Source organism: Lepidochelys kempii, chromosome 4 (assembly GCF_965140265.1).
Source record: "Lepidochelys kempii isolate rLepKem1 chromosome 4, rLepKem1.hap2, whole genome shotgun sequence".
Taxonomy (NCBI): Eukaryota; Metazoa; Chordata; order Testudines; family Cheloniidae; genus Lepidochelys; species Lepidochelys kempii.
Window position 1 is genome coordinate 117,304,691 of NC_133259.1, and position 24,230 is coordinate 117,328,920.

Genomic DNA, 24,230 nt, shown 5'->3' on the forward strand with positions numbered 1-24,230 from the left:
CGTGCTATCAGAACTCCGTTCCAGTTTTCGAAATGCCAAAACCTTTGTCAAAATCTCCCAGGGCATGAAGGACAGAGGCCATAACAGGGACCCGAAGCAGTGCCGCGTGAAACTGAAGGAGCTGAGGCAAGCCTACCAGAAAACCAGAGAGGCGAACGGCCGCTCCGGGTCAGAACCCCAAACATGCCGCTTCTATGATGAGCTGCATGCCATTTTAGGGGGTTCAGCCACCACTACCCCAGCCGTGTTGTTTGACTCCTTCAATGGAGATGGAGGCAATACGGAAGCAGGTTTTGGGGACGAAGAAGAAGATGATGATGATGATGAGGTTGTAGATAGCTCACAGCAAGCAAGCGGAGAAACCGGTTTTCCCGACAGCCAGGAACTGTTTCTCACCCTGGACCTGGAGCCAGTACCCCCCGAACCTACCCAAGGCTGCCTCCTGGACCCAGCAGGTGGAGAAGGGACCTCTGGTGAGTGTACCTTTTAAAATGCTATACATGGTTTAAAAGCAAGCATGTGAAAGGATTACTTTGCCCTGGCATTCGCGGTTCTCCTAGATGTACTCCTAAAGACTTTGCAAAAGGTTTCTGGGGAGGGCAGCCTTATTGCGTCCTTCATGGTAGGACACTTTACCACTCCAGGCCAGTAACACGTACTCGGGAATCATTGTAGAACAAAGCATTGCAGTGTATGTTTGCTGGCATTCAAACAACATCCGTTCTTTATCTCTCTGTGTTATCCTCAGGAGAGTGAGATATAATTCATGGTCACCTGGTTGAAATAGAGTGCTTTTCTTCAGGGGACACTCAGAGGAGCCCATTCCTGCTGGGCTGTTTGCCTGTGGCTAAACAGAAATGTTCCCCACTGTTAGCCACAGGGAGGGGAGAAGGTTGAGGGGGTAGCCACGCGGTGGGGGGAGGCAAAATGCGACCTTGTAACAAAAGCACATGTTCTATGTATGTAATGTTAACAGCAAGGATTACCCTGAAAGAGTGTAGCCACTGTTTTATAAAATGTGTCTTTTTAAATACCGCTGTCCCTTTTTTTTTCTCCACCAGCTGCATGTGTTTCAATGATCACAGGATCTTCTCCTTCCCAGAGGCTAGTGAAGCTTAGAAAGAAAAAAAACGCACTCGCGATGAAATGTTCTCTGAGCTCATGCTGTCCTCCCACACTGACAGAGCACAGACGAATGTGTGGAGGCAAATAATGACAGAGTGCAGGAAAGCACAAAATGACCGGGAGGAGAGGTGGCGGTCTGAAGAAAGGTAAGTGGCGGACTGAAGAGAGTAAGTGGCGGGCTGAAGAGAGGGCTGAAGCTCAAATGTGGAGGCAGCATGATGAGAGGAGGCAGGATTCAATGCTGAGGCTGCTGGAGGACCAAACCAGTATGCTCCAGTGTATGGTTGAGCTGCAGCAAAGGCAGCTGGAGTACAGACTGCCATTGCAGCCCCTCTGTAACCAACCGCCCTCCTCCCCAAGTTCCATAGCCTCCACACCCAGACGCCCAAGAACGCGGTGGGGGGGCCTCCGGCCAAGCAGCCACTCCACCACAGAGGATTGCCCCAAAAAAAGAAGGCTGTCATTCAATAAATTTTAAAGTTGTAAACTTTTAAAGTGCTGTGCTTAAAGTGCTGTGTGGCATTTTCCTTCCCTCCTCCACCACCCCTCCTGGGCTACCTTGGTAGTCATCCCCCTATTTGTGTGATGAATGAATAAAGAATGCATGAAAGTGAAGCAACAATGACTTTATTGCCTCTGCAAGCGGTGATTGAAGGGAGGAGGGGCGGGTGGTTAGTTTACAGGGAAGTAGAGTGAACCAAGGGGCGGGGGGTTTCATCAAGGAGAAACAAACAGAACTTTCACACCGTAGCCTGGCCAGTCATGAAACTGGTTTTCAAAGCTTCTCTGATGCGTACCGCACCCTCCTGTGCTCTTCTAACCGCCCTGGTGTCTGGCTGCGCGTAACCAGCAGCCAGGCGATTTACCTCAACCTCCCACCCCGCCATAAATGTCTCCCCCTTACTCTCACAGATATTGTGGAGCACACAGCAAGCAGTAATAACAGTGGGAATATTGGTTTCACTGAGGTCTAAGCGAGTCAGTAAACTGCGCCAGCGCACCTTTAAACGTCCAAATGCACATTCTACCACCATTCTGCACTTGCTCAGCCTGTAGTTGAACAGCTCCTGACTACTGTCCAGGCTGCCTGTGTACGGCTTCATGAGCCATGGCATTAAGGGGTAGGCTGGGTCCCCAAGGATACATATAGGCATTTCAACATCCCCAACAGTTATTTTCTGGTCTGGGAATAAAGTCCCTTCCTGCAGCTTTTGAAACAGACCAGAGTTCCTGAAGATGCGAGCGTCATGTACCTTTCCCGGCCATCCCACGTTGATGTTGGTGAAACGTCCCTTGTGATCCACCAGAGCTTGCAGCACTATCGAAAAGTACCCCTTGCGGTTTATGTACTCGGCGGCTTGGTGCTCCGGTGCCAAGATAGGGATATGGGTTCCGTCTATGGCCCCACCACAGTTAGGGAATCCCATTGCAGCAAAGCCATCCACTATGACCTGCACATTTCCCAGGGTCACTACCCTTGATATCAGCAGAACTTTGATTGCATGGGCTACTTGCATCACAGCAGCCCCCACAGTAGATTTGCCCACTCCAAATTGATTCCCATCTGACCGGTAGCTGTCTGGCGTTGCAAGCTTCCACAGGGCTATCGCCACTCGCTTCTCAACTGTGAGGGCTGCTCTCATCTTGGTATTCATGCGCCTCAGGGCAGGGGAAAGCAAGTCACAAAGTTCCATGAAAGTGCCCTTACGCATGCGAAAGTTTCGCAGCCACTGGGAATCGTCCCAGACCCGCAACACTATGCGGTCCCACCAGTCTGTGCTTGTTTCCGGAGCCCAGAATCAGCGTTTCACACCATGAACCTGCCCCATTAGCACCATGATGCATGCATTGGCAGGGCCCATGCTTTCAGAGAAATCTGTGTCCATGTTCTGATCACTCACGTGACCGCGCTGACGTTGCCTCCTCGCCCGGTATCGCTTTGCCAGGTTCCGGTGCTGCATATACTGCTGGATAATGCGTGTGGTGTTTAATGTGCTCCTAATTGCCAAAGTGAGCTGAGCGGCCTCCATGCTTGCCTTGGTATGGCGTCCGCACAGAAAAAAGGCGCGGAAGGATTGTCTGCCGTTGCTCTGACGGAGGGAGGGGCGACTGACGACACGGCTTACAGGGTTGGCTTCAGGGAGCTAAAATCAACAAAGGGTGTGCCTGTACGTCAAGGAGTATTTCAGGCAGGACTTCACGGAGGATTCCAATAAGAAATGGTGCACCTAAGTTATTGTTCTTATTGGAACAAGGAGGTTAGCCTAGCCTCTGATTGATACATGGCTAGATTTACCTCGCTGCACCTTCTCTGTGAGTGACTGCAGTGTGACCTAGAGGAATGAGTCCCCTAGACAGGGGAGGAGGCAAATGAGTACAAAACAAATCTGGTCTATTTCTTGTTTTGATCCACTCCATCTATCTTTTACATCTTTGGCTGGCAGCAGACGGTGCAGAAGGACTGCATGCCATCCACATCTCATGGCTGCCTGGCAGAAGATGGTACAGTACAACTGCTAGCCATCCTCATCTCTTGCCTGCCTGGCAGAAGATGGTACAATACGACTGCTAGCAATCCGTATCGCCTGCCTGCTCACCATAAGACGGTTCAATAGGACTGACTGCAGGACTAAAGAGAATGACCTGGTCAAGTCACTCCAAATTTAGTCCCTGCGCCCATGTCTGCCCAGGCGCTCCCAGCCGACGTGGCCAGGAGCACCTCGGACATGACGAGGACGGCTACCAGTCGTATTGCACCGTCTGCTGCCACAAGGCAATGGGTTGCTGCTACTGTGTAGCAAAGCCATACCGCGTCTGCCAGCACCCAGGAGACATAGGGTGACGGTTACCTGAGTGGGCTCCATGCTTGCTGTGGTATGGCGTCTGCACAGGTAACTCAGGAAAAAAGGCGCGAAACGGTTGTCTGCCTTTGCTTTCACGGAGGGAGGGAGGGAACGGGGGCCTGACGATATGTACCCAGAACCACCCGCGACAATGTTTTAGCCCCATCAGGCATTGGGATCTCAACCCAGAATTCCAATGGGCAGCGGAGACTGTGGGAACTGTGGGATAGCTATCCACAGTGCAACGCTCCGGAAGTCGACTCTAGCCTCGGTACTGTGGAAGCACTCCGCCGAGTTAATGCACTTAATGCACTTAGAGCATTTTCTGTGGGGACACACACACTCGAATATATAAAACCGATTTCTAAAAAACCAACTTCTATAAATTCGACCTTATTCCGTAATGTAGATATACCCTGAGTGACATGTGCAATATCAAACTGATGAGGTAAGAATTCGTTTGGGTATGGTCTCTGGCTTCATGAGCACCCCGTCTGAATGGCCTGAAATGAAACTGTTTGACTATATCACAGAGAAGTCAACTGATTCAGTAAAGTTTCTAGTCTACAGTCTGATCTCATTTGCACTGTTGTTGTTCTGTGGATCACTGTTGAAGACAATGGAGAGGCTTGGATTTATACAGTTGATTCAGTTTGACCATGTGCCTCCGGGTTTGGACCAAACAACCAGAGGCCTGCCTTTTAAAATTACTTGATGTCTATTTCCAAAGGGGGTCAACATGTTACACCCCTTCCTAATATAGGGAAAATGTGGTGTGTGGCTTGTTCAAAAGGACTGGTTTAATAGTAAGTACATTTGATAGGAAGTTTCAGCTTGACATGGAGGTAAAGGAATTATAAAGAGGTTCAAAAGTATGTACCCTAGAAAAGCGGTTCCCAATGTATATTAATACAATTTTGGGCACTTATGCCTGAAACTCTAGGCTCTCCTCCTGTACTGTAATATGGAATGAATGTGCGGAGTGCGGGGGCACTACTGTCTGCCAGTTTGGGGCAGTCCAAACTCTGTTGTAGTTTAAAGTGTGCATTGCTGCACACCTCCCATTCAGCTAAGCCTGCTTTTGCTCCCTTTGAATGTAATGCATTTTGCCATTGAGTTCGGTGGCAGCCAGATTGGATCCCTATTACTGTAACGTAAAGGCCTGATTTTCAAGAGTGCTGAACATCTGCAGCTTCCATTGACTGACTGTCATCTGGAGCTGAGGGAACTTGGCACCTCTGGAATTGTGCAGAACACAGAGGTGGACATGATTCCTCATCCAAGGAGCTCCCAGTCTAAACAGACAGACAAAATAATTCAGAAACAAACTTCCCTTGAGAATGGCTCTGCGATGACAAGGAGAAAGTCAGTCTCGGCTGGGTTTGATTCTGTGAGAGGTGTGTGGCAGCATTTTTCACTTAATTGCATTAACATTGAAAGGCTTTACTTAATTTGATAAAAAAAATTTTCTGAAAAAGGTTGAGATCTATTGCCCACGAATCCTCTTCATGACTCTCTGAAAGAGCAAAGTCTTAGCATATGGGTTCGATTAAACCCTTGATTTAGATCTTTCAAAATCCAGCTGTTGGCGAGAAGCAGTGTGAGAGTTCTATTTTGTATTTTTAAATGATCATTTATAAAAGGATCTTGATTTCAGTTTTTGTCTGTGTGTTTTTGTTTGGGGGGTGGTGGTGGTTTTTTTTTTTTTTTAAACTCCAAAGTGCTAGAGCTGCTGAGCCTTGATTTGACTGGGACTACAGTTGTGCAGGTAGTATAGGGACTGTATGTGTTATGATTGCTTGAATTGTTTCTTTTTTTAACTTCTACATCAGCAGCTACTTGGATGAGTCACATTCATGGGATGAATTTTAGCTGGTGTGTACATATTGGCAGAATATGCCTGAGAAAATGTTTGTTTGAAAGGTTGAAAGAGGTGAAGTGAATTCGTTTTGGGTTTCTTAAAAGCCACCTTTTGATTGTCTGTCTGATATTTTTCCCCACCTTCCTTTTTCTAGTGTTGCACAATCTGTCTATACATATTTACGAATTTTCAGTCAGGATTAACCTAACTCCTTCAAAGAGTCTACTAGGAGATCATTGAGGGTGCTAAAACCAATTCTCTGATTCTTATAGGTGTGTGTTTGACTTGTTTATACCCATGTTCTGAATGTAATGAATATAATCTTTCTTTGATGTCCCTCTTTCTGTGGTAATTCATCCATATCAGGATTAGGGAGATGGGATCCAAGATGCTGCTTACTTTGTATGCTCAGAGACACAGTATCACCAAGTGATACCTGCATCCCTTGTCTGCTTGTGTGTGTGTGTGTGTGTGTGTTTGTTGTTGGCCAGCATATGTAGTTAACTACCGTATCTTGTTTGTAAATAATGCAAAAGCAGTGCAGCATGCTCCATTTAAAGTGGAATGTACTTAATAACAATAACTACCGTTTAATGGGAACAATAATTCTGCTTAATGGGGATGCCTTCAGGTGACTTACTGGCACTAGTCCTTTGTTTCATTCTGTTTCTGTTTGCTCCTCAAAGAGCTTTACCCTGGCTTGCCAGAACCCGCAACTACCATCACAAGAGTTCGCTATACCCCCTCCAAGCAGCTGCACAGACTGTTGGGGAGGGGGACTTACAGGCTGCCATTCATCTATCCGATGCGATGCATCCGAGTCACCGGCACCAAGATGTTAGGGGGCTTATTCCTTCGTCCACTTACTTCCCTGTTCCTTCTCGCATGAACCGAGAGCAACAATACCCGAAGTCCAAAGATGCAAACAATTTGATGTTTATTGGGGTGAATTTTCAGCAAGCATGATTCCAGTTTCCTTCCTTAGTGTCCCCCTTCCCAGCTCTGACGCCACAGAGCCTTACCTGTGTCTCTGTCTCTGTTCCTATTCCCTCCCTTAGCCAAACATGATTCCAATTCCCCCACCCACCCCCTGATTGACTGCAGACTATATAGTAAAACTTGAGTTCTGCTTAGCTATAGCTTAACCAATCATTTTACTGAAGTTTAGCTAACCAATCCTAACATATTGTAACATGATTATTTAACCAGTTATATCCCACCACCTTAATTAGTTTACACCCAGCAGACAGGAACAATCACAGAACCAGACAGAGATTATGCAGACAAACAATAGGGAAATGGGGATGACAGTGATAGAACAAACACAGAAATGAGGATTTCACATCGTAGCTATTGATAAGTGAGTTCATGCCAGACAGGATGCTATCAAACTAAGTTACCTTTTACATTTTCTAGGCACTTCCCTTTCTCTGGAGGTGATAGGCATTTTCAGGACAGGATCGTATTCCTTACAGCCCAATAGCACTTTCTTTCAATGTGACTGGTCTGGAATGTGAGGATGTGACCGTTCGCTTCCCAGTTTATGGCTGCCTCTGCTGCTTAGCCAAAGGCCTTAGCCTAAGAACAGGGCCTCAGACTGTCACAGTAAGAGAAGGCTCTTACACTGGCAGACAGGTATTTTGATTCTTTCTTTTATACCTCTATAACTAGCTAAGTGATAAGAATACACCTAAATTCTTCGAGTATAGGCCTTTACAGACAGGCCTGAATATCTATATCCTAACAAGGACTATTTAGAAAAGCCAGACGAGCACAAGTCCATGGGGCCGGATGCACTGCATCTGAGGGTGCTAAAGGAGTTGGCGGCTGTGATTGCAGAGTCATTGGCCATTATCTTTGAATACTCATGGCGATTGGGGGAGGTCCTGGATGACTGGAAAAAAGCTAATGTAGTGCCTATCTGTAAAAAAGGGAAGAAGGAGGATCTGGGGAACTACAGGCCAGTCAGGCTCACCTCAGTCCCTGGAAAAATCATGGAGCAGGTCCTCAAGGAATCAATTCTGAAGCACTTAGAGGAGAGGAAAGTGATCAGGAACAGTCAGCATGGATTCATGAAGGGCAAGTCATGCCTGACTAACCTAATTGCCTTCTATGACGAGATAACTGGCCCTGTGGATGAGGGGAAAGCAGTGTTATTCCTTGACTTTAGCGAAGCTTTTGATATGGTCTCCCACATTATTCTTGTCAGCAAGTTAAAGAAGTATGGGCTGGATGAATGAACTATTAAGGTGGATAGAAAGCTGGCTAGACTGTCGGGCTCAACGGGTAGTGATGAATGGCTCCATGTCTAGCTGGCAGCCGGTATCAAGCAGAGTGTCCCAAGGGTCGGTCCTGGGTCAAGTTTTGTTCAATATCATCATTTAATGATCTGGAGGATGGCGTGGATTGCACCCTCAGCAAGCTTGCAGATGACCCTAAACTGGGAGGCATGGTAGACAGGATACAGAGGGACCTAGACAAATTAGAGGATTGGGCCAAAAGAAATCTGATGAGGTTCAACAAGGACAAGTGCAGAGTCCTGCACTTAGGACGGAAGAATCCCATGCACTGCTACAGACTAAGGACCGAGTGGCTTGCCAGCAGTTCTGCAGAAAAGGACCTAGGGGTTACAGTGGATGAGAAGCTGGATATGAGTCAACAGTGTGCGGCCTCATCCAGGTGAGTACTCACCTGGAGTACTGTGTCCAGTTTTGGGCCCCACACTACAAGAAGGATGTGGAAAAAATTGGAAAGAGTCCAGCGGAGGGCAACAAAAATGATTAAGGGGCTGGAGCACATGACTTATGAGAAGAGGCTGAGGGAACTGGGATTATTTAATCTGCAGAAGAGAAGAAGGAGGGGGGATTTTATAGCTGCTTTCAATTACCTGAAAGGGGGTTCCAAAGAGGATGGATCTAGACTGTTCTCAGTGGCACCAGATGACAGAACAGGAGTAATGGTCTCAAGTTGCAGTGGAGGAGGTTTAGGTTGGATATTAGGAAAAACTTTTTCATTCGGAGGGTGGTGAAGCACTGGAATGAGTTACCTAGGGAGGTGGTGGAATCTTCTTCCTTGGAGGTTTTTAAGGTCCGGCTTGACAAAGCCCTGGCTGGGGTGACTTAGTTGGGGATTGGCCCTGCTTTGAGCAGGGGGTTGGACTAGATGATCTCCTGAGGTCCCTTCCAACTCTGATATTCTATGATTCTAATAGTGCTTTTTAATTAAATGTATATGGGGTAAAAGCACAGCTTATAGAGTACAGAGTGACTGCTATTCCTGGATCTCCTAAGGTTTCTATATTCTGTGGACTTTAGAAGGGAGGTGACTTACTGGAGGAATTGGTATGAAACAGGGAAAAGCTGTGCGGCACAGGTAAGGTGAGTATAGGCATCATGGAGAAAATGGGGAACAGGGAATCCTCTGGAGCTCCTCAACCTTGCAAGTCCCATTGCATCACAGATACTGAGTAGTCTTTTCTCCATCTCAGCTACCCTCTTGTCCTGAAGTCCACAGGAGGCACAGCATGAACAGTGTCTCCAGTGAACACTTTAAAGAGTGCACATTTGGGCTGTGCAAACCTTCTGAAGTACTCATTGTTCCTATGGTCCTTCTGAAATCTGGAAGAGCTGCTGCAGACTCTCTTAACATGATGCTTAGGGGAAATAACAAATAACTTCATGTTAATCTTAAAGGAATTTCAGTGTCATATCTTATTAAAGACACTCTGTGGGCCATGAGGATATTTGAACCTGAGGCTATTTAACCTTTTGGTACTTGAAATGCTTAGGCTTTTTTCAATTCCCTGACTTTATGTACATTTTAGTTACTAACACTTTGTGAATTTAAAGTGAAACAGCAATTGTAACACTTCAGATTTTGTTGCAGTTTTTGTTGTTGGTGATTACAAACAAGATCTGCCCAGGATTTGTGAGGTAGGTAATGATTTAAGGAAAAGCAAAAAGGGAAGTTCTTAGTTCTCTGAGATAAAGGAAACAAAACAGAAAAGATGCTGTCAGCATAAGTCAGATGGGTTTTCCAAGCCATTGACAGTAATACAAGATTGATTAACATCTATAAATGGTTGAGTTAAGAGTTTCTTTCTAACCCCTGTTAGAGATTGTCTTGCCTTGAAGCAGGAAGGCTTGTATCCTTTCCAATACTGTGAGGTGAAATCTGGGCTCCACTGAAATCAGGGAAAACCTTCCATTGACTAAATGGTATCAGGATTTCACCCCCCTGCCTTTTAAAATCCTTACTATTGTAACTCTGGATGTTCTCATTATCCTTATAAATATTCCAGTCCTTTTCTTGAATTCTTAACCTCTTTGACTCAGTATGTTATAGTAATGACTTCCATAGCCAGATTCTAATCCTGGCCTCCAAAGTGCTGGCAACCCCTCCCATCTTAGTGTCATCTGCAAAATTTATAAGCATAGTCTCCATTCCAATAGTTTCATTAATGACTAGACTAATGAGTAGTACCAGACCCAGAATTGACCACTGCTGGACCCCACTAGATACATCCTTCCAGTTAGACAGTGAACCATTGATCACTGGTCCTTTGAGTACAGTTTTTCAACCATTTGTGTACCCACTTTATAGTGAAGTAATGGGGGACAGTGTCAAAGCCTGACTAAAATCAAGATATATCATGTCTACTGTGCTCCCCCATCCACCAAGCCAGTAACTCTGTCAAAGAAGATAATAAGGTTGGTTTGTCATGCTTTGTTCTCAAAAAGTCCATGCTGGCTATTCTGTATAATTCTGCTATCCTGTAGGTGCTTACAAATGGGTTGTTTAATAACTTGTTCCAATATGTTTCCAGGTATTAAAGTTTGACTGGTCTATAATTCTCTGGGTCTTCTGTGTTCTCCTTTTTAAAGATTAGTACTATGTTTGCACTTCTCCAGCCCTCTGGGACCTCACCTGTCTTCCATGAATTCTCAAAGATAATTTTTAATGGTTCCAAGATTGCTTCAGCTAGTTCCTTAAGTACCCTCGGATGAATTTCCTCAGGCCCTGCTGAATAGAATACATCTAACTTTTATCTAAATATTCTTTGATCTTTAACCTTCTACACTGATACATTTTAAACTGGGAATTCTGTTACCCAACCAGACAAATTCATTGTTTTGTGAGTCAGGTGCAGTACCCTACTTGGATCAACAATACCTGTATTTGTTGTTTTATTTATATTCTTTAACATAGTGCATATCCACCCAGGAAATGCTAGGAACTTCACAAAAACCCATGCACCACTTAAACAAACATTTGGGTTACCTTAGAGGACTAGTAGTGATAGAAAATTGATGCCAGCTGATAGTTCTTGGTTGACTAATATGAAATGAGTTGATGGTCTGAGTCCAGTCCCTTGTAGAAAGAAGTCTAAGAGCTTATTCCAAAGCCTGTTGAGTTTTTCACTGACTTCAGGGAGCTTTGACTCTGGCCCTGAATCATTAAACCACCGCTGCAGTTGACGTTAATTAATACTCTTGTTGGCAGGCTTAGCAGAGTCCATGGATGGAATAGAGACACAGATCAAATTACGCTGTCTCCGGAGATGGACTTTCCAGTTCATGTCTGAAACATAACACTTTGTGGGAAACTTTCATTTGTGCACAGTACTGGCACAACCTGGGCACAGGCAATGGAAGACTTTGCTTTCCAGCGCTGACTGTATGGCATTCTATATCACCAAAACCCCCAGCAAAACCTTTAAAGACAAAACCACATTGGAATTCATACCTGGTTATAAACAACGGTCTAATATTGTTTGTTCCATCTTCGTTATGCACATTCTCGCTCCATGACGACTCAGTGAGATTGCAGTGTTTAAGAAAATTGGATTTGGTGAGGATTGCCTTTGCTGGCCAAACTGGGGCAAAACTTAAATGTTTGTTTGATTAGCAATGTGTTTGATGTAGATTATAACTATTGCTAGAACATAGATACAAGCTTACTGTGGTCAGAAGGAAAGTTCTCTTCTCTCTTCCCCTAAGGCTCATAACTGTTTTTCATGGTAATGTCTGCTTTGGCCTTTGAGACATCCACATTTCAAAATGACTGTATGATCTACTAGAGTTGCATTGTTAATGAGGAACAAAATATACAGCCTCTCAGGAAGAGAATGAAATTACCTGCTATTTATTTATTTGCACATTAAAGCTTTTTTATGAATAAACAATATATTCATTTCTTCACCCTTCCATGAGATGTGATTTCTCCTTTTGTAAGATATTTACGATTTTATGTAAATGATTGTGATTGCAGAAACTAATCAAACCAAGGATGAAAGTAATCACAGTCTATTGTGTAGGGTATGGCTTCCTCACTCAACTTCAAGCCCCATGTTTGCCTTCACTTCAATAAAATATAAATGAACTCCAGTCAAGAGCTCATTTGGGCAAAACCATTAGACTTTGTTGTCAGAAGTTTGAAGTTCGTTTTCATGCACAAATGAGCCTGCTGAGTTTTAGACTCATGAAGGTTATTTGGGTGGGTGGAGTGGCAGAAGGGGCTTGATGGTTGGTGCGATGACCTGTTGTCACTTTTATGGCGACATCCTGTTAAATAGTATTCCCCAAGTGGATCAACACTAAGCACTTCACAAAAACACATGGACTAGTTAAACATATTAAGGAGAACGGAGACCTTAGCAGACCAGTAGAGACAAAGTTAATGCCAGACAATAGCTCTTGGTTGGCTAATGTGAAATGAGCTGATGGTCTCAGGCCAGCCCCTAGTTGAAAGGTGTCTAAAGGCCTGATACAAAGTCCTTCCATTGACTCCAGTGGGATTTGGATCACACCCAGAGAACACTATTCAAGCTGTCTGGATTTTTGTGCCTTTTAAAATCCTCTTTAGAAAAGCTCTAAACAGAAGGCTGCAGAAATGTACAGAGGGAATACAGATCCAGGATCCCAAGATAATTTTGAATCCAGCAAATTCCAGTAATTTACCATCAACAATCCCAAGCTTTTGGGAAACCTGTTGTGACTAAACTGTCACTTATGTCTTCCGGTGTGTGGTGTCTGTCAGTAAAGGCTTTCTTCCCTGGAACTGCGATCTTGGATATCGAGTTATGCTCTGGACTGACTGACTGAATCACTAGAATCTGCTTTCTATGTGTGCTTTATCAGAGATCATCTGGCAGCCATCAGTGTGATTGACTGACTCTGTGCAAAGTGTCAGGCAAAAGTAACTGAAATGAAGTAAAATGTGTGACAACTAAAGAATAAGCAACAATCTGTCTCTTCAAATGAGCTGTTCTGTTGGCAATTTGTCAAATTGTGCTGGTTTAACTGAAAGTTCTGCTGAATGAATGATATTACTTTATTAAAAATATTCTGTTGAGAACTGCTATTGTTTAAATTCTTCAAGGCAAAGTGCTTAATGACATCAATACAAATCAAGTAAAACCGATCTAAAAATCCTGAGACTGGAATTCTTCTGAGATTATAGTCCTAAATATACTTGCAATTTTAACTGTAAAATAGATATCGAGTTCCACGATCAATGTAAGTTATCATATCTCTCCCCTAGAGCAGTTGCATAGAATCCTGGCCCACAATGATACATGAACTTAATACAATAAGGTCTTTCAGCGATATTGCAGGAATTTGCCATGTCTGTCACATCTCCCTCCTAAAGAAATGGGTGTAACTAAGGTGCTTGATGGGCACCCTGGGGGAGCCTATTTCCTGGACAGAGCATCAGTAACCACATTTGCATTCCCTTTAATGTGAACCACTTTGATATCCTAATCTTGGCGCATGAAGCTCCATCTTAGCAACTTGGCATTTGTCCCTTTCATTTGAAGTGGCCAGGTGAGTGAGGAGTGGTCAGTGCACACAGTGAAATGCCATCCAAAAAGGCAGGGCTGTAATTTGCAGAGGGCCTGCACCCTGACCAAGTGTTCTTTTCCCACTTTTATACAATTTTTTTTTTTCTCCCTTGGGGAAGCAGTTTCTCCCTCAGATACACTATGGGTTATTTCCCCCCTCCCCCCCCCCGAGCCCTCTGTTAACACCATAAAAGGCTTCCCAAAGTCTGGGCTTACCAAAAATAGGTCTGTACTTAACGCTTCTTTCAGTCTGCAGAAGGCAATGTAACACTGTTTGGGCCAGATGACCTTGTCTGACTTCCCAGTGACAGGAGCAGTACTAAAGTGAGGGTAATATCCTGCCATCCCAATAAAGGATAGTACCTCTTGTCTTGTCTGGGGAGTAAGCCAGTCTTTATAGCCTCCACTTTTGCAGGCTTTAGTTTTGCACTGCTCCCTTCTCCCCCCGCCACCCCCCCGGGGCTGAGATAGACTGTGTCTGCCATCTCCACCTCGCATTTCTCCCTGTCAGGCCTGCTGTCTGAATGCTGTGAAGCACTCTCCTTATGTGGGTCACATGCTCTTCCCAGCTCTGAATGAAAATACAAGTATCTATAGATGCCAGAGAAAACTCCCCCCCTCCCATCCAGCATCAATCTTAACAGCCACTGGAAAGTTATCTGGGCCCCCTTGAGGCCAAAAGGTAGACCCAGGAACTCAGTGTGTCTACACAGGGGTGAAAAACCCATGGCTGGTCCCAGTCACAGGGCTCAGGCTTCACAGCCATTTAGATGGTTTCATCATAGTCACATTGGGCGCAGACAGACAGTTTCACCACACTGTTCACCTCACTGAGTTGTTTTATGATTTTAAAGGACTCCTCTCAGACAGCCTGGAGCCTATTCCTCCCTACTAGAACGAGTACCATAACTTGGTCCCATATCTTATGTCTAACCACCAGATTTTTGGTTTCTCTTGAGCTCTAGCTAGATTCTCATAGGCAAAACTCTTGAATTCTGTGAGGCTTTTCCCGGAAAGCCAATGTGTACTCTACCACACAGACTCTCCTCTCAAGAGGCCATACCTTCCCACTCTACCCTTATTAGGTCCAGGGGTCTCCATATCCTCCTCCAATAGAGTAGTTCAAAGGGAGAGGATCCTGTGGATTCCTGGGGAACATCCCACTAGGCCAAACAGCAGGTAAGGTAACCACATATCCCCATCGCTGGGGTGTTTGGTCAATGAAAGGTTTTAACATCATTTTAAGGATTCTGTTAAATCTCTCAACCAGCCTGTTAATCGGGGGGAGGGAGGGAGATGATCACAAGTGTTGCACACCACATTTTTCTCGTAGCCCTTCATGCAGGGCAGACATAAAGTTTTCCCCGAACAGTCAAAACCTCATGGGGAAATCCTGCTCAGCTGAATATTGCTAGCAAGACATTGACCACCTTTTCTGCCTCTATGCCACCCACTATCCAGAAGCAGTAGCTCTGCCCTCTGTGATCTGATACCACTAGAATATATTCTCCCCGCCCCATTAGCTTTGGTAAGAAGCCCCACAATGTCCATAGCGACCCTCTGAAAGGGTTCCTCTATGATGGGAAGGGGGATCGGGGCAGCCTTGCCATTACCCCTACCCTTTCCAACCCTCAGGACTTACAGTATTTTTGCACTGCCTCAAAAAGCCCAGGCCAGTAGAAATTCAGGAGTAAATGCTGTTTGGTGTGCTGTATTCCCATGTGATCCGAGAAGGGCATAGCATAGGCCAGACTGAGTAGCCTAAGACAGTATGTTTGTGGTACCATCAATTGTCTCTGTACTCCCATGACTCAACGTTCCCAGGGGGCATCCACTGTCTATAGAGTAGCCCCTGATTCCAGATAAACCTTTCCAGGTGTCCTTGTGCCAGCGGGCAGCCAGGGGAGTCTACTGCAGCTCAAGGTTGTTCCAGAGAGGGGTCAGTTAATTGCTCTTGCTTGAATTCCAAAGTGGGAGCTTTGAGGCTCACCTCAGCTGACCAGTGAGGCCCATTCCCCTCCCTCCTAGTGAGAGCAGTGCAACAGCAGGACTCTGAATGGCCCCGGACCATGCACACTTACTGTCGGGCGGTAGCTCACAGCTACTTCTCAGCCTGCAGGTCAGAGGCAGAGCCCAGGGCTCTGGCTTTCTGCTTGTATATCATAAATAACAAAATAATCTAAACTCATGCTAGATTCTAACATAGTATCCCCTACTTCAACCTGGGGCTCTGGTAGGTTTTAGTCCTTCAAAACTTACAATTAGGGTTTTCCCTTGGTTACAAGTTCATCCATCTTAGATCCAAAACCAGAACAGAGACTGGGCAGATCAACTCTTTCTTTGTATAGCTTGGGCCTTTCATCTTGGCCTTCTGTAACAAGTTATCATCAGACAAAGACTCTTTCCTCAGCATGTAGTTTCAAAAGGTTGGGTTTTTGCATAAGTGGAGTTGGGAAATTTGCATTAATTTCTCCCTAGGGAGTCCCCATGAAACCTGCTGAACACTTATTGTCTCAGAAGTCCGTATTTTTCTGGCACATAGTCAATATAGTCTTTTGAACTCCCACTCTTATATCTGTCATGTCTTGCCTCTGGAGAGGTTGCATACAATCCTGGCCCACAATAATACATAAACTTTATACAATAAAGTTTTTCAAGGGTATTGCAGAAAATAGCCATATCTGTCAAAGTAAGCATCTAACATTTTTGTGTAAAATTGATTTTTATCAGCTCTTATATTGTGGCTGTGCAGGAAGTTAAGAAAATGGTATGGTAGCACCTAGAGGTCACAGCCAAGATTGGATTCCCATTTTGTTAGGCACTGTCCAGACAGATGGTAATAAAGAGTTCCTGCTCCAAAGAGCTTACACTATAAATAGACAAGAAAGACAAAGGATGGGAAGGGAAACAGGTTCTCTTCCTTAATTGAAGCTTCCACAGATTTTTTGATCCACTGATTTTGTTTTGAGTAGTGGACAGTCTGGTCAATCTAGGTTGACTTCTGTCAGTGGTTGATTCAAGTCTGGCTCTTTTTCAGAGAAAAAAATTACATGGTTTTGGACCAAAGTTCTCTGCTTGCATGGTGGTAAGGTGAGGTCTTGAGAGGACATACTAATAAGTCTTTTTTCCTTAAGTTTCAGACTTCATTGCTCAGAGAGATAGCAATGGTGTTTGGAAGAATTTTGCTCCAAATTGATTTCCTTCCTGACTGGTGAAAGCCATTGGGAAGAACCAAGCCCAGCGCTGGGATGACTGTCATTTTCCCCCAATGTTTCCTTAAAATTGTCATGTTTGCTTAAGTAAATTTCAATTGGAGGTTTCTTGAACAGTGGCCATACTAATTTAGTATAACTGCAGCTCAAGAAACTAATTTGATAATCTGGACAATCATTGTCTCGTATCTGGGCTTGTCTACAAGGGAGTCTTATACTTGTATAAGCTAAAGTAGGAATTTAAATCAGTATAGTTATACCAGCATAACTCCTTATGTGGGCACTCATATTTTGGTATGAGTCCCTATTTTCAGTTTAGTTTATGTTGCTTTGGAAGCGTTTTAAGCTAAACTGAAAAAAACCTACTCATTCCAGAATAAGAATGTCTGCATGTGGAGCTTAGCGGATATAGTTATACCAGTAAAACTATACTGCTACAATTATACTGGTATAGCTGGTAAAACTTTCCCATGTGGACAAGCCCTAATCTTGCATTTTTGGGTAAGATTGTTTTGAAGACTGTGGCAAATCATCTAACAAGATCTAGATGCTACAGGTTTCCTTTGTCCTTGTTAATCTGGTTTCAGATCTGGTATGACATGAACACCACACTGTTTACATTGGCAATTTATTGGTTCCTTTCCATGAATGTATATCAAGGGCTCATGCTGGTGGTATTAGATCTTTTCAATACCATTGCCCATCATGAGGTGTTGAGTCACTTGGGGATCACAGTGGGAGTGGACAGGGCTGCTTTTAAGTAGCTCCATTCCTTTGTTTCTGAGAGATCCCTGAAATAGTGATGGGCAATTGTTCTTCTGCCCCAATGGTGCTTGCATGTGTATTTCCACAGGATTTCATCTTATCTCTCTTGATCAATATGTCTATGGTGCCGTTAGGAGTTAGTGTGCAGTGCGGACTACAGTACCTTCAGTATGCTCCCTCTCCTGCTTAGCTTGTGTGTGAGTATTCTCCCTTGCTTCCCACTTTCAATCTATTTCAATCACTGTTAGCACTGAGTTATGACTCCATCTATTCTAACACAGAAGGTGTGGCTGAGTACCTTACTCAGTACCGGGTTGATATTGGAACATGGATGAAGGCCAGTTGGCCCAGGCTTAATGCTGGCAAGAAGGAGGGATGGCAGTAAACCAGGGAAAGCAACCAGAAGTTATGGCAGAGATTCTCTCTGCTGATCTTACTGAGTCTTAGGGTTGCCAGATGTCTGGTTTTCGACCGGAATGCCTGGTCGAAAAGGGACCCTGGTGGCTCCGGTCAGCACCGCCGACTGAGCTGATAAAAGTCTGGTCAACGGTGCTTGAGGGCAAAGGCAGGCTCATTCCCACCTGTCCTGGCACCGTGCTTTAGCCCAGAAGCAGCCAGCAGGTCTGGCTCCTAGGTGGGGAGGGGGGGCATGGGGCTCCACGTGCTGCCCCCGTCCCGAGCACTGACTCCACACTTCCATTGGCTGGGAGCTGGGGGTGGGGAGCGCCTGTGGGCAAGAGCAGCGCACAGAGCCTCCTGGCCCCCCCGCCTAGGAGCTGTACTGCTGCTGGCCACTTCCGGGGTACAGCGTGGTGCCAGGACAGGTAGGGACTAGTCTGCCTTAGCCCTGCTGCATTGCTGACTGGGAGCCACCCGAGGTAAGTTCATGCCCCAACTCTGAGCTCCAGCCCCCGCCCCAGAGCCCCCTCCTGTACCCCATACCCCCCCACACTCTAACGCTCTGCCTCAATCTGCAGCCTGCTCCCACATTCCAAATCCCTCAGCCCCATCCCCAATCCTAGAGCCTCCTCCTACACCCCAAACCCCTCATCCCAAGCCCGCACCCCCAGTTAGAGCCCTTACCCCTCCCGCACCCCAACCCCCGCCCAATGAAAATGAATGAGGGTGGGGTAGAGCGAGCCACCGAAGGAGGGGAAATGTAGTGATCGGGGGCAGGGCCTCAGGGAAAGGGCAGGGCTAGGGTGTTCAGTTTTGTGTGATTAGAAAGTTGGCAACCCTACTGAGTCTGTGTCTGATCTCTGAGTTTCCAGTTAACTCCTAGCAGCCGTTAGATCAGGCAGCAGCAGTGAAAAGTGTTTTTTGTTTGTTTTTGTTTTGTTTTTCCTCCCCAGATGCAGCCATTGCTAGGCCTTTAATAATATGTAACTATCTCTCTATCTTCTATGTCACAGAGCAAGGAATTGAACTTGGGATCTCCCAAGTCCGTATCAACTCACAGTTGGGTTATGCTAGTGCATGCTATATGGGATAGAATCTTTAAATCTGTTTAGAAGCTGAAGTTGGTGTGGATGCAACTGCCTGTTTGTTATACAAGGCATTTTACTGAACATGTTACAGGAGGTACTTTGTCATCTGCACTGGCTAGGTGGTGGTTTTGTCCCATAAAGGACTTTGAGAGAATGCCTCTCTCCCCAGGTGATTTGGATATTGCATTTGAGATCAGTGGAGATTCTCAAACTGGAGCGCCTGCTGTTAAAAGGGAGGTACTGGTGGCTTTGGAACTTGCTTCCTGTCCCTTGATTTGAAATAGCACATATACCTTGACATTCAGGGCACACACCAAAGCTCATCCTCTTCTTGGGCTTTGGGGAGGAATGGTAAATAGGGTAAGTATGGTTGTTACCTGGAGACCATGCGGGATTTCTATGATCATTTGACAGGCTTACGTTTTTTATACAGTGAGAATTACCCACTGGGTTTGTCATTTTGTTCTGTAGTTTGTGCTTGAAAAAAACTTGCTAAAAGTTCCTAGGTCCTGCAATAGACACTTTTAATACATAGGTTGAAATAATAATAATAAAAAGAATGATAATGGATCCTTAGTGAATGTGTTTCTTGGAAGTTAATGTATCTAAGGCAGATTTATGAAACAAGTTGAATTCAAACCACTGTGTGGAAATATTATGTTGCTTTGCTAGTTATTCTGTTTTTTTACTGTACATCACTAGATTTATGAAATACATAGATCTTCTCTTTAAACAATCCCTCAAGCCTCAGATTACAAGTTAGTTCCTTGAAATATCAGCTGCATATATTCTGCATTTAACAAATTCAGTTATTAAGGAAGCCAAAAAATGCTTATTCAGTCACTGTGGATCAGGCATCAGACATTGGAGTGAGCTAGATGAAGCATGAAGTTGATCAATAAAATTTATTTTATCAGCATTTCTTAGCAATGAACTTGGATGTTTAAAAACCACCAAACCTAGTCTAACTAGGTTTTTCAGCTGATGTGACTTGAAATGCTAAAGATATTACAAAACAAACAAAAAATGTCCTTTGCATTGAGTTTGTGCGTGATCAGGGGATTTACATTATGTATGAAATGCAATTTGCATTTCATTCCAGGGAAAAACTATATGAAATACATATTTGTGTATACTAAATGGGTTTGAGTGAGATATATGGATCCCGTGAGTGAGAGAAGCAAAATAAAATTAACATACATAAAAACTTTGTGTATCTAATCTTAAAGTTGCATTGCAAACTAATGACCGCATGGGAATCCAGAGTCAGATTGCCATGACATTGCTGGCTTGTACATTTTTACCTCCTTCCTTACTCAAGAAGATTCTTTAAATTCGGACTCAACTTCTGTAGTAAAAAACTTTTCATTATTTCCTTGGTAGTAAACCTTTCTTCTGCTTTCAAGGCTCAACTTCCTAGCTACTGCCATTCTTTTGGCTGGAGACTAGACACAAGGCTGTCCTCAGTGCTGCTGCTTTGATGATTAGACAAATCATAATTGGGCAATGCAAGACTTCTTTCCACCAGGAGCTGAGCACCCTGCTTCCATAATACTCTGTGATCTGTGGAATGAGGCCCAGATCCTCAAAGGTATTTAGGCACCTAACTCCCATTAAAATCAATAGAAGTTAGGCACCTAAATATCTTTGAGGATCTGGGCTTGAGAGACTGGAATGGAAAATTTGGAATCTGATCCTAGACATCATCAGGGCTTTGGGAAAAATTCCTATTCACACCAGCAGGCTTTGGAGCAGGACACTAGTGGTGAATGCTTTTGGCCGCCATTGTCAAGCTTTTATCCCCAAAGTTAGGCACCTAAATCTCTATTTAGGCACCTAAGGAAGCGGCCTTAACTTTTAGAGGTGATGCCCATCATAGCTCCCAATTAACTTCAAAAGAAGCTGTGTGCGCTCAGGATGTTGGAAAGGCCTCTTGTTTAGGTGCCTATATTGTGATTGCTCCCACTGCAGTCAGTGGTATGGACTCGGACTCTTAAGTTTCTGTCTTCAGTCACCTCCGTTTTGAACATATTGGCCTTCGTAGGAAGTACAGTACTTCCCCATTTTGAGACCCAGGCAATACACAGCAATGGCAATGTAGCCATAACAATTTCTTTTCTTACTATTCTCTAATTTGAATTCTAAATATGGTTTCAATCTCAGGTGCTTTGATGAAGAACAATTATAGTGTCAGCCCTAGCACCATGTTGGCGTATTTTTTAATAACATCTAAATCTGTTTCTCCATTCCATTAAACCAGTTTTGTGTCAGTTTATGTCCACGGAAGTCTCCTTTTTAGGATCATGAAGGTTGTCTGTCAAGTATACTATGAGTGTAGACTTAAGACTGATTCTGATCCAGTGCTGGTTTAACTCCAGTGGCTTCAGTGGACTTGCTTAGGATTTACGTTGGCATAGCTAAAATCAGGGTCTGACCCTTGTTTTTCTTTCTTTTTTACTCAAATTGGTTTCATTCTGCTCATCTGTTTAAAAAGTTTCAACAGAGCCAAAAGGATTATTCCTTCGTGGTCTGGGAGCTTTCCTACTCTTTTTGAGCAGTTTTGTTTTGAGAGTAAAATTATGTAAACTGATTGTAGAAAGCATTTTGCAAAACTCACAGCATACAATCTGTGTGAGCTATGGCCTGTTACAGTCTCTTACAGCAAAAATTGGCTTGCTAACTATAGGAAGCCTTGTAACAATAGAAGATTCATTAATTTTTTAGCACCCCACCATCTGATAACCCATCAAAGAAATTAACACAAACCCACACAATTTCAAACTTAAGGCAGACATTGTGGCCACCTTTTAGCAAAACACAGCACTTAACTTTAAGCACATGCTTAATCTATGCTTATTCAAGAAGATAATCAAATGTGTCCTTAAATCCCATTGAAGTCCTGTTAAAGTTAAGCTCATGCTTAAACGTTTTGCTGAATCAGGGCTTATGCTCATTCCAGTGTGTATTGTACAGATTAGGTGGTTTTGTGTAACGTTTGTGCTGCAATATCTAGTCATAATGTGTTATAGTACGGATGAATTATCACCCTCTCTGAAACATTGAATTTTCTTTTAAGAGGCAAAAGTTTTCTTCAAATATTATGAGACACAGCATCTCTGGTATATCACCCCAGCAGTGATGATAGGATGCTTTGTGAGTATGAGAGGGAACTGGACAGTGGGACTTGCTTTGTTTTTTGTTAAAATTCGTATGGAAATATAAATGACAAAGGGTAAGTTCTAAAGTTCTCTATAAGCCTACAGAGTGGGATGGAACTAGCTTTCTCTAATTTGCCTTATTATTATGCATCTCAGTTAAAAGATGTGATCAGTTGGGTTGAAAATAAACTATCCAGACTCTGCGTTAAACTCAAACAAGAATTGAGCCCAAATATAACTATTCATAGCAACTTTTGAGTTAAAAAGAAAATTCAGTCACCAAAAATAAAAAATCACCCATTCCTCAACACCCACCTCAGCAGCTTTGGACAAATTTCTAAATGATTGTAGCTGAGACTCTGTCCCTTAGCTATTTTAATAATAATCAGGAATTTAATCAGAAAAAACATGCTTTGAAGTGTCCCTAACCTCTGTTTGCCAGAAGCTGGGAATGGACGACGGGATGGATCACTTGATGATTATATGTTCCATTCATTCCCTCTGAAGCACCTGGAATTAGCCACTGTCGGAAGACGTGATACTGGGCTAGTGGACCATTGGTCTGACCCAGTAGGGCCATTCTTAATTTCTTATCCCTAGGAAATATCAAAGTTGCTATTTTTTTGGGTATCAGCTGATATGATTCAATTCAGATAGCTGTTCCTGGGTCCTGATTTGAAATCCTACCAAGTGATACGTTATAATGTGAATAATATAAAGATCCTGTATTTTCAATATTTACAAATCAAACATTTTATAAGGAAATTTGGATATGAGGCAGATCTATCAAGACCTCTAACCATGTTGAGAAGTTGACCCAGGAACAAAGTTTAATTTCCAGGGTATATACAATTTTGATTGAAAAAGATGTGGATAAGAAAACAACCCAGATGAAAAGATGGGAGAGGGATTTGGAAAAATAAACTGATCTGGATGGGTGGGTCTCTATATGGGAAAGAGGATATATATCTTCAATTTGTGTGGCTCATAAACTTGTATTAATTACTGTATTGATGGCATTTGACTCCAGTTAAGATCCGTCACGTTTTTGCAAGTAGGGAGGCATTCCGTTGAAGGGGTAGCTGGGAAAGGGGAACATTCTTGCACATGTGATGGTTGTGCATAGGAATTAGATGGTTTTGGGGGGACATTATAATCCCATGACAAAATGCCAGCTTCCTAGAGATACCATGACCTGCTTCCTTAATGCATATTTAATGCTCCAGTAAAGGATCTACATTTTAAAAAGAACAACAAAAATCATTTCTATTTTAGTGTCAGCTAGACTTTGGTACTGCACATTGTTTGAAAAATGTGGCCCCTCCTTCTGTGGAACTGTGGTATAGAAAATATGGACTCTCCTTATAATGGAAAAGGTTTCACATCAAGTACATACACAAGAGAAGCCCAAAAAAGAGAATAGATATTTAGAAATTTGGTCACCTTTTTAGCATACTCAAAGGAAAAGGAGCTCTCCCCAGCCAGCAAGTGAGAATCTTTAGTCAGGTTCTTTGAATATTAACCTGATCCTGAATAACTAATGTATGATGTAGTATGTTAACGTTTTATTTTAACTTTGCCTTAATAAAGGATTTTTGGTTTTTGTGTTTTTTTTTTTTTAAAAGGTGTAGCCAGCAATATCTCCTGCCAGTGATCTCTGACCTGCACAAGGCTGCAGCAGTGACCAGTGTTGGGGCTGTTATTGCTGAAGGCGACACTATCTGACACTCACCCTGTGCTTTTCATTGACTGCAGGCAGGGGTGCTGGAATTAGTGGTACTGGGGGTGCAGCACATCCCCCAGCTTGAAGTGGTTTCCATCATATATGTGGTTAGCAGTTTTGTTTAATGGCTTTCAGCACCCCAGCTATAAAAACAGTTCCAACGCCAGTGCCTGCAGGCCAATTATGGCTGCGTCCTGCATGGATGCACTTGGA

General features: G+C 43.8%; 2 protein-coding genes across 4 annotated transcripts in view; both read left to right on the forward strand.

Moving 5' to 3' along the window:
• On the forward strand, positions 1–24,019 carry LOC140910807 (uncharacterized). Its single transcript, XM_073342711.1, has 3 exons — positions 1–473; positions 1,062–1,197; positions 23,920–24,019. The coding sequence occupies exons 1-3, from the start codon at positions 65–67 to the stop codon at positions 24,017–24,019; spliced, it is 645 nt and encodes a 214-aa protein (XP_073198812.1). The 5' UTR covers positions 1–64.
• Positions 1–24,230, forward strand: part of SORCS2 (sortilin related VPS10 domain containing receptor 2) — an 843,820-nt gene that overhangs the window by 44,258 nt on the left and 775,332 nt on the right. The gene's annotated exons all lie outside the window — the stretch shown is intronic.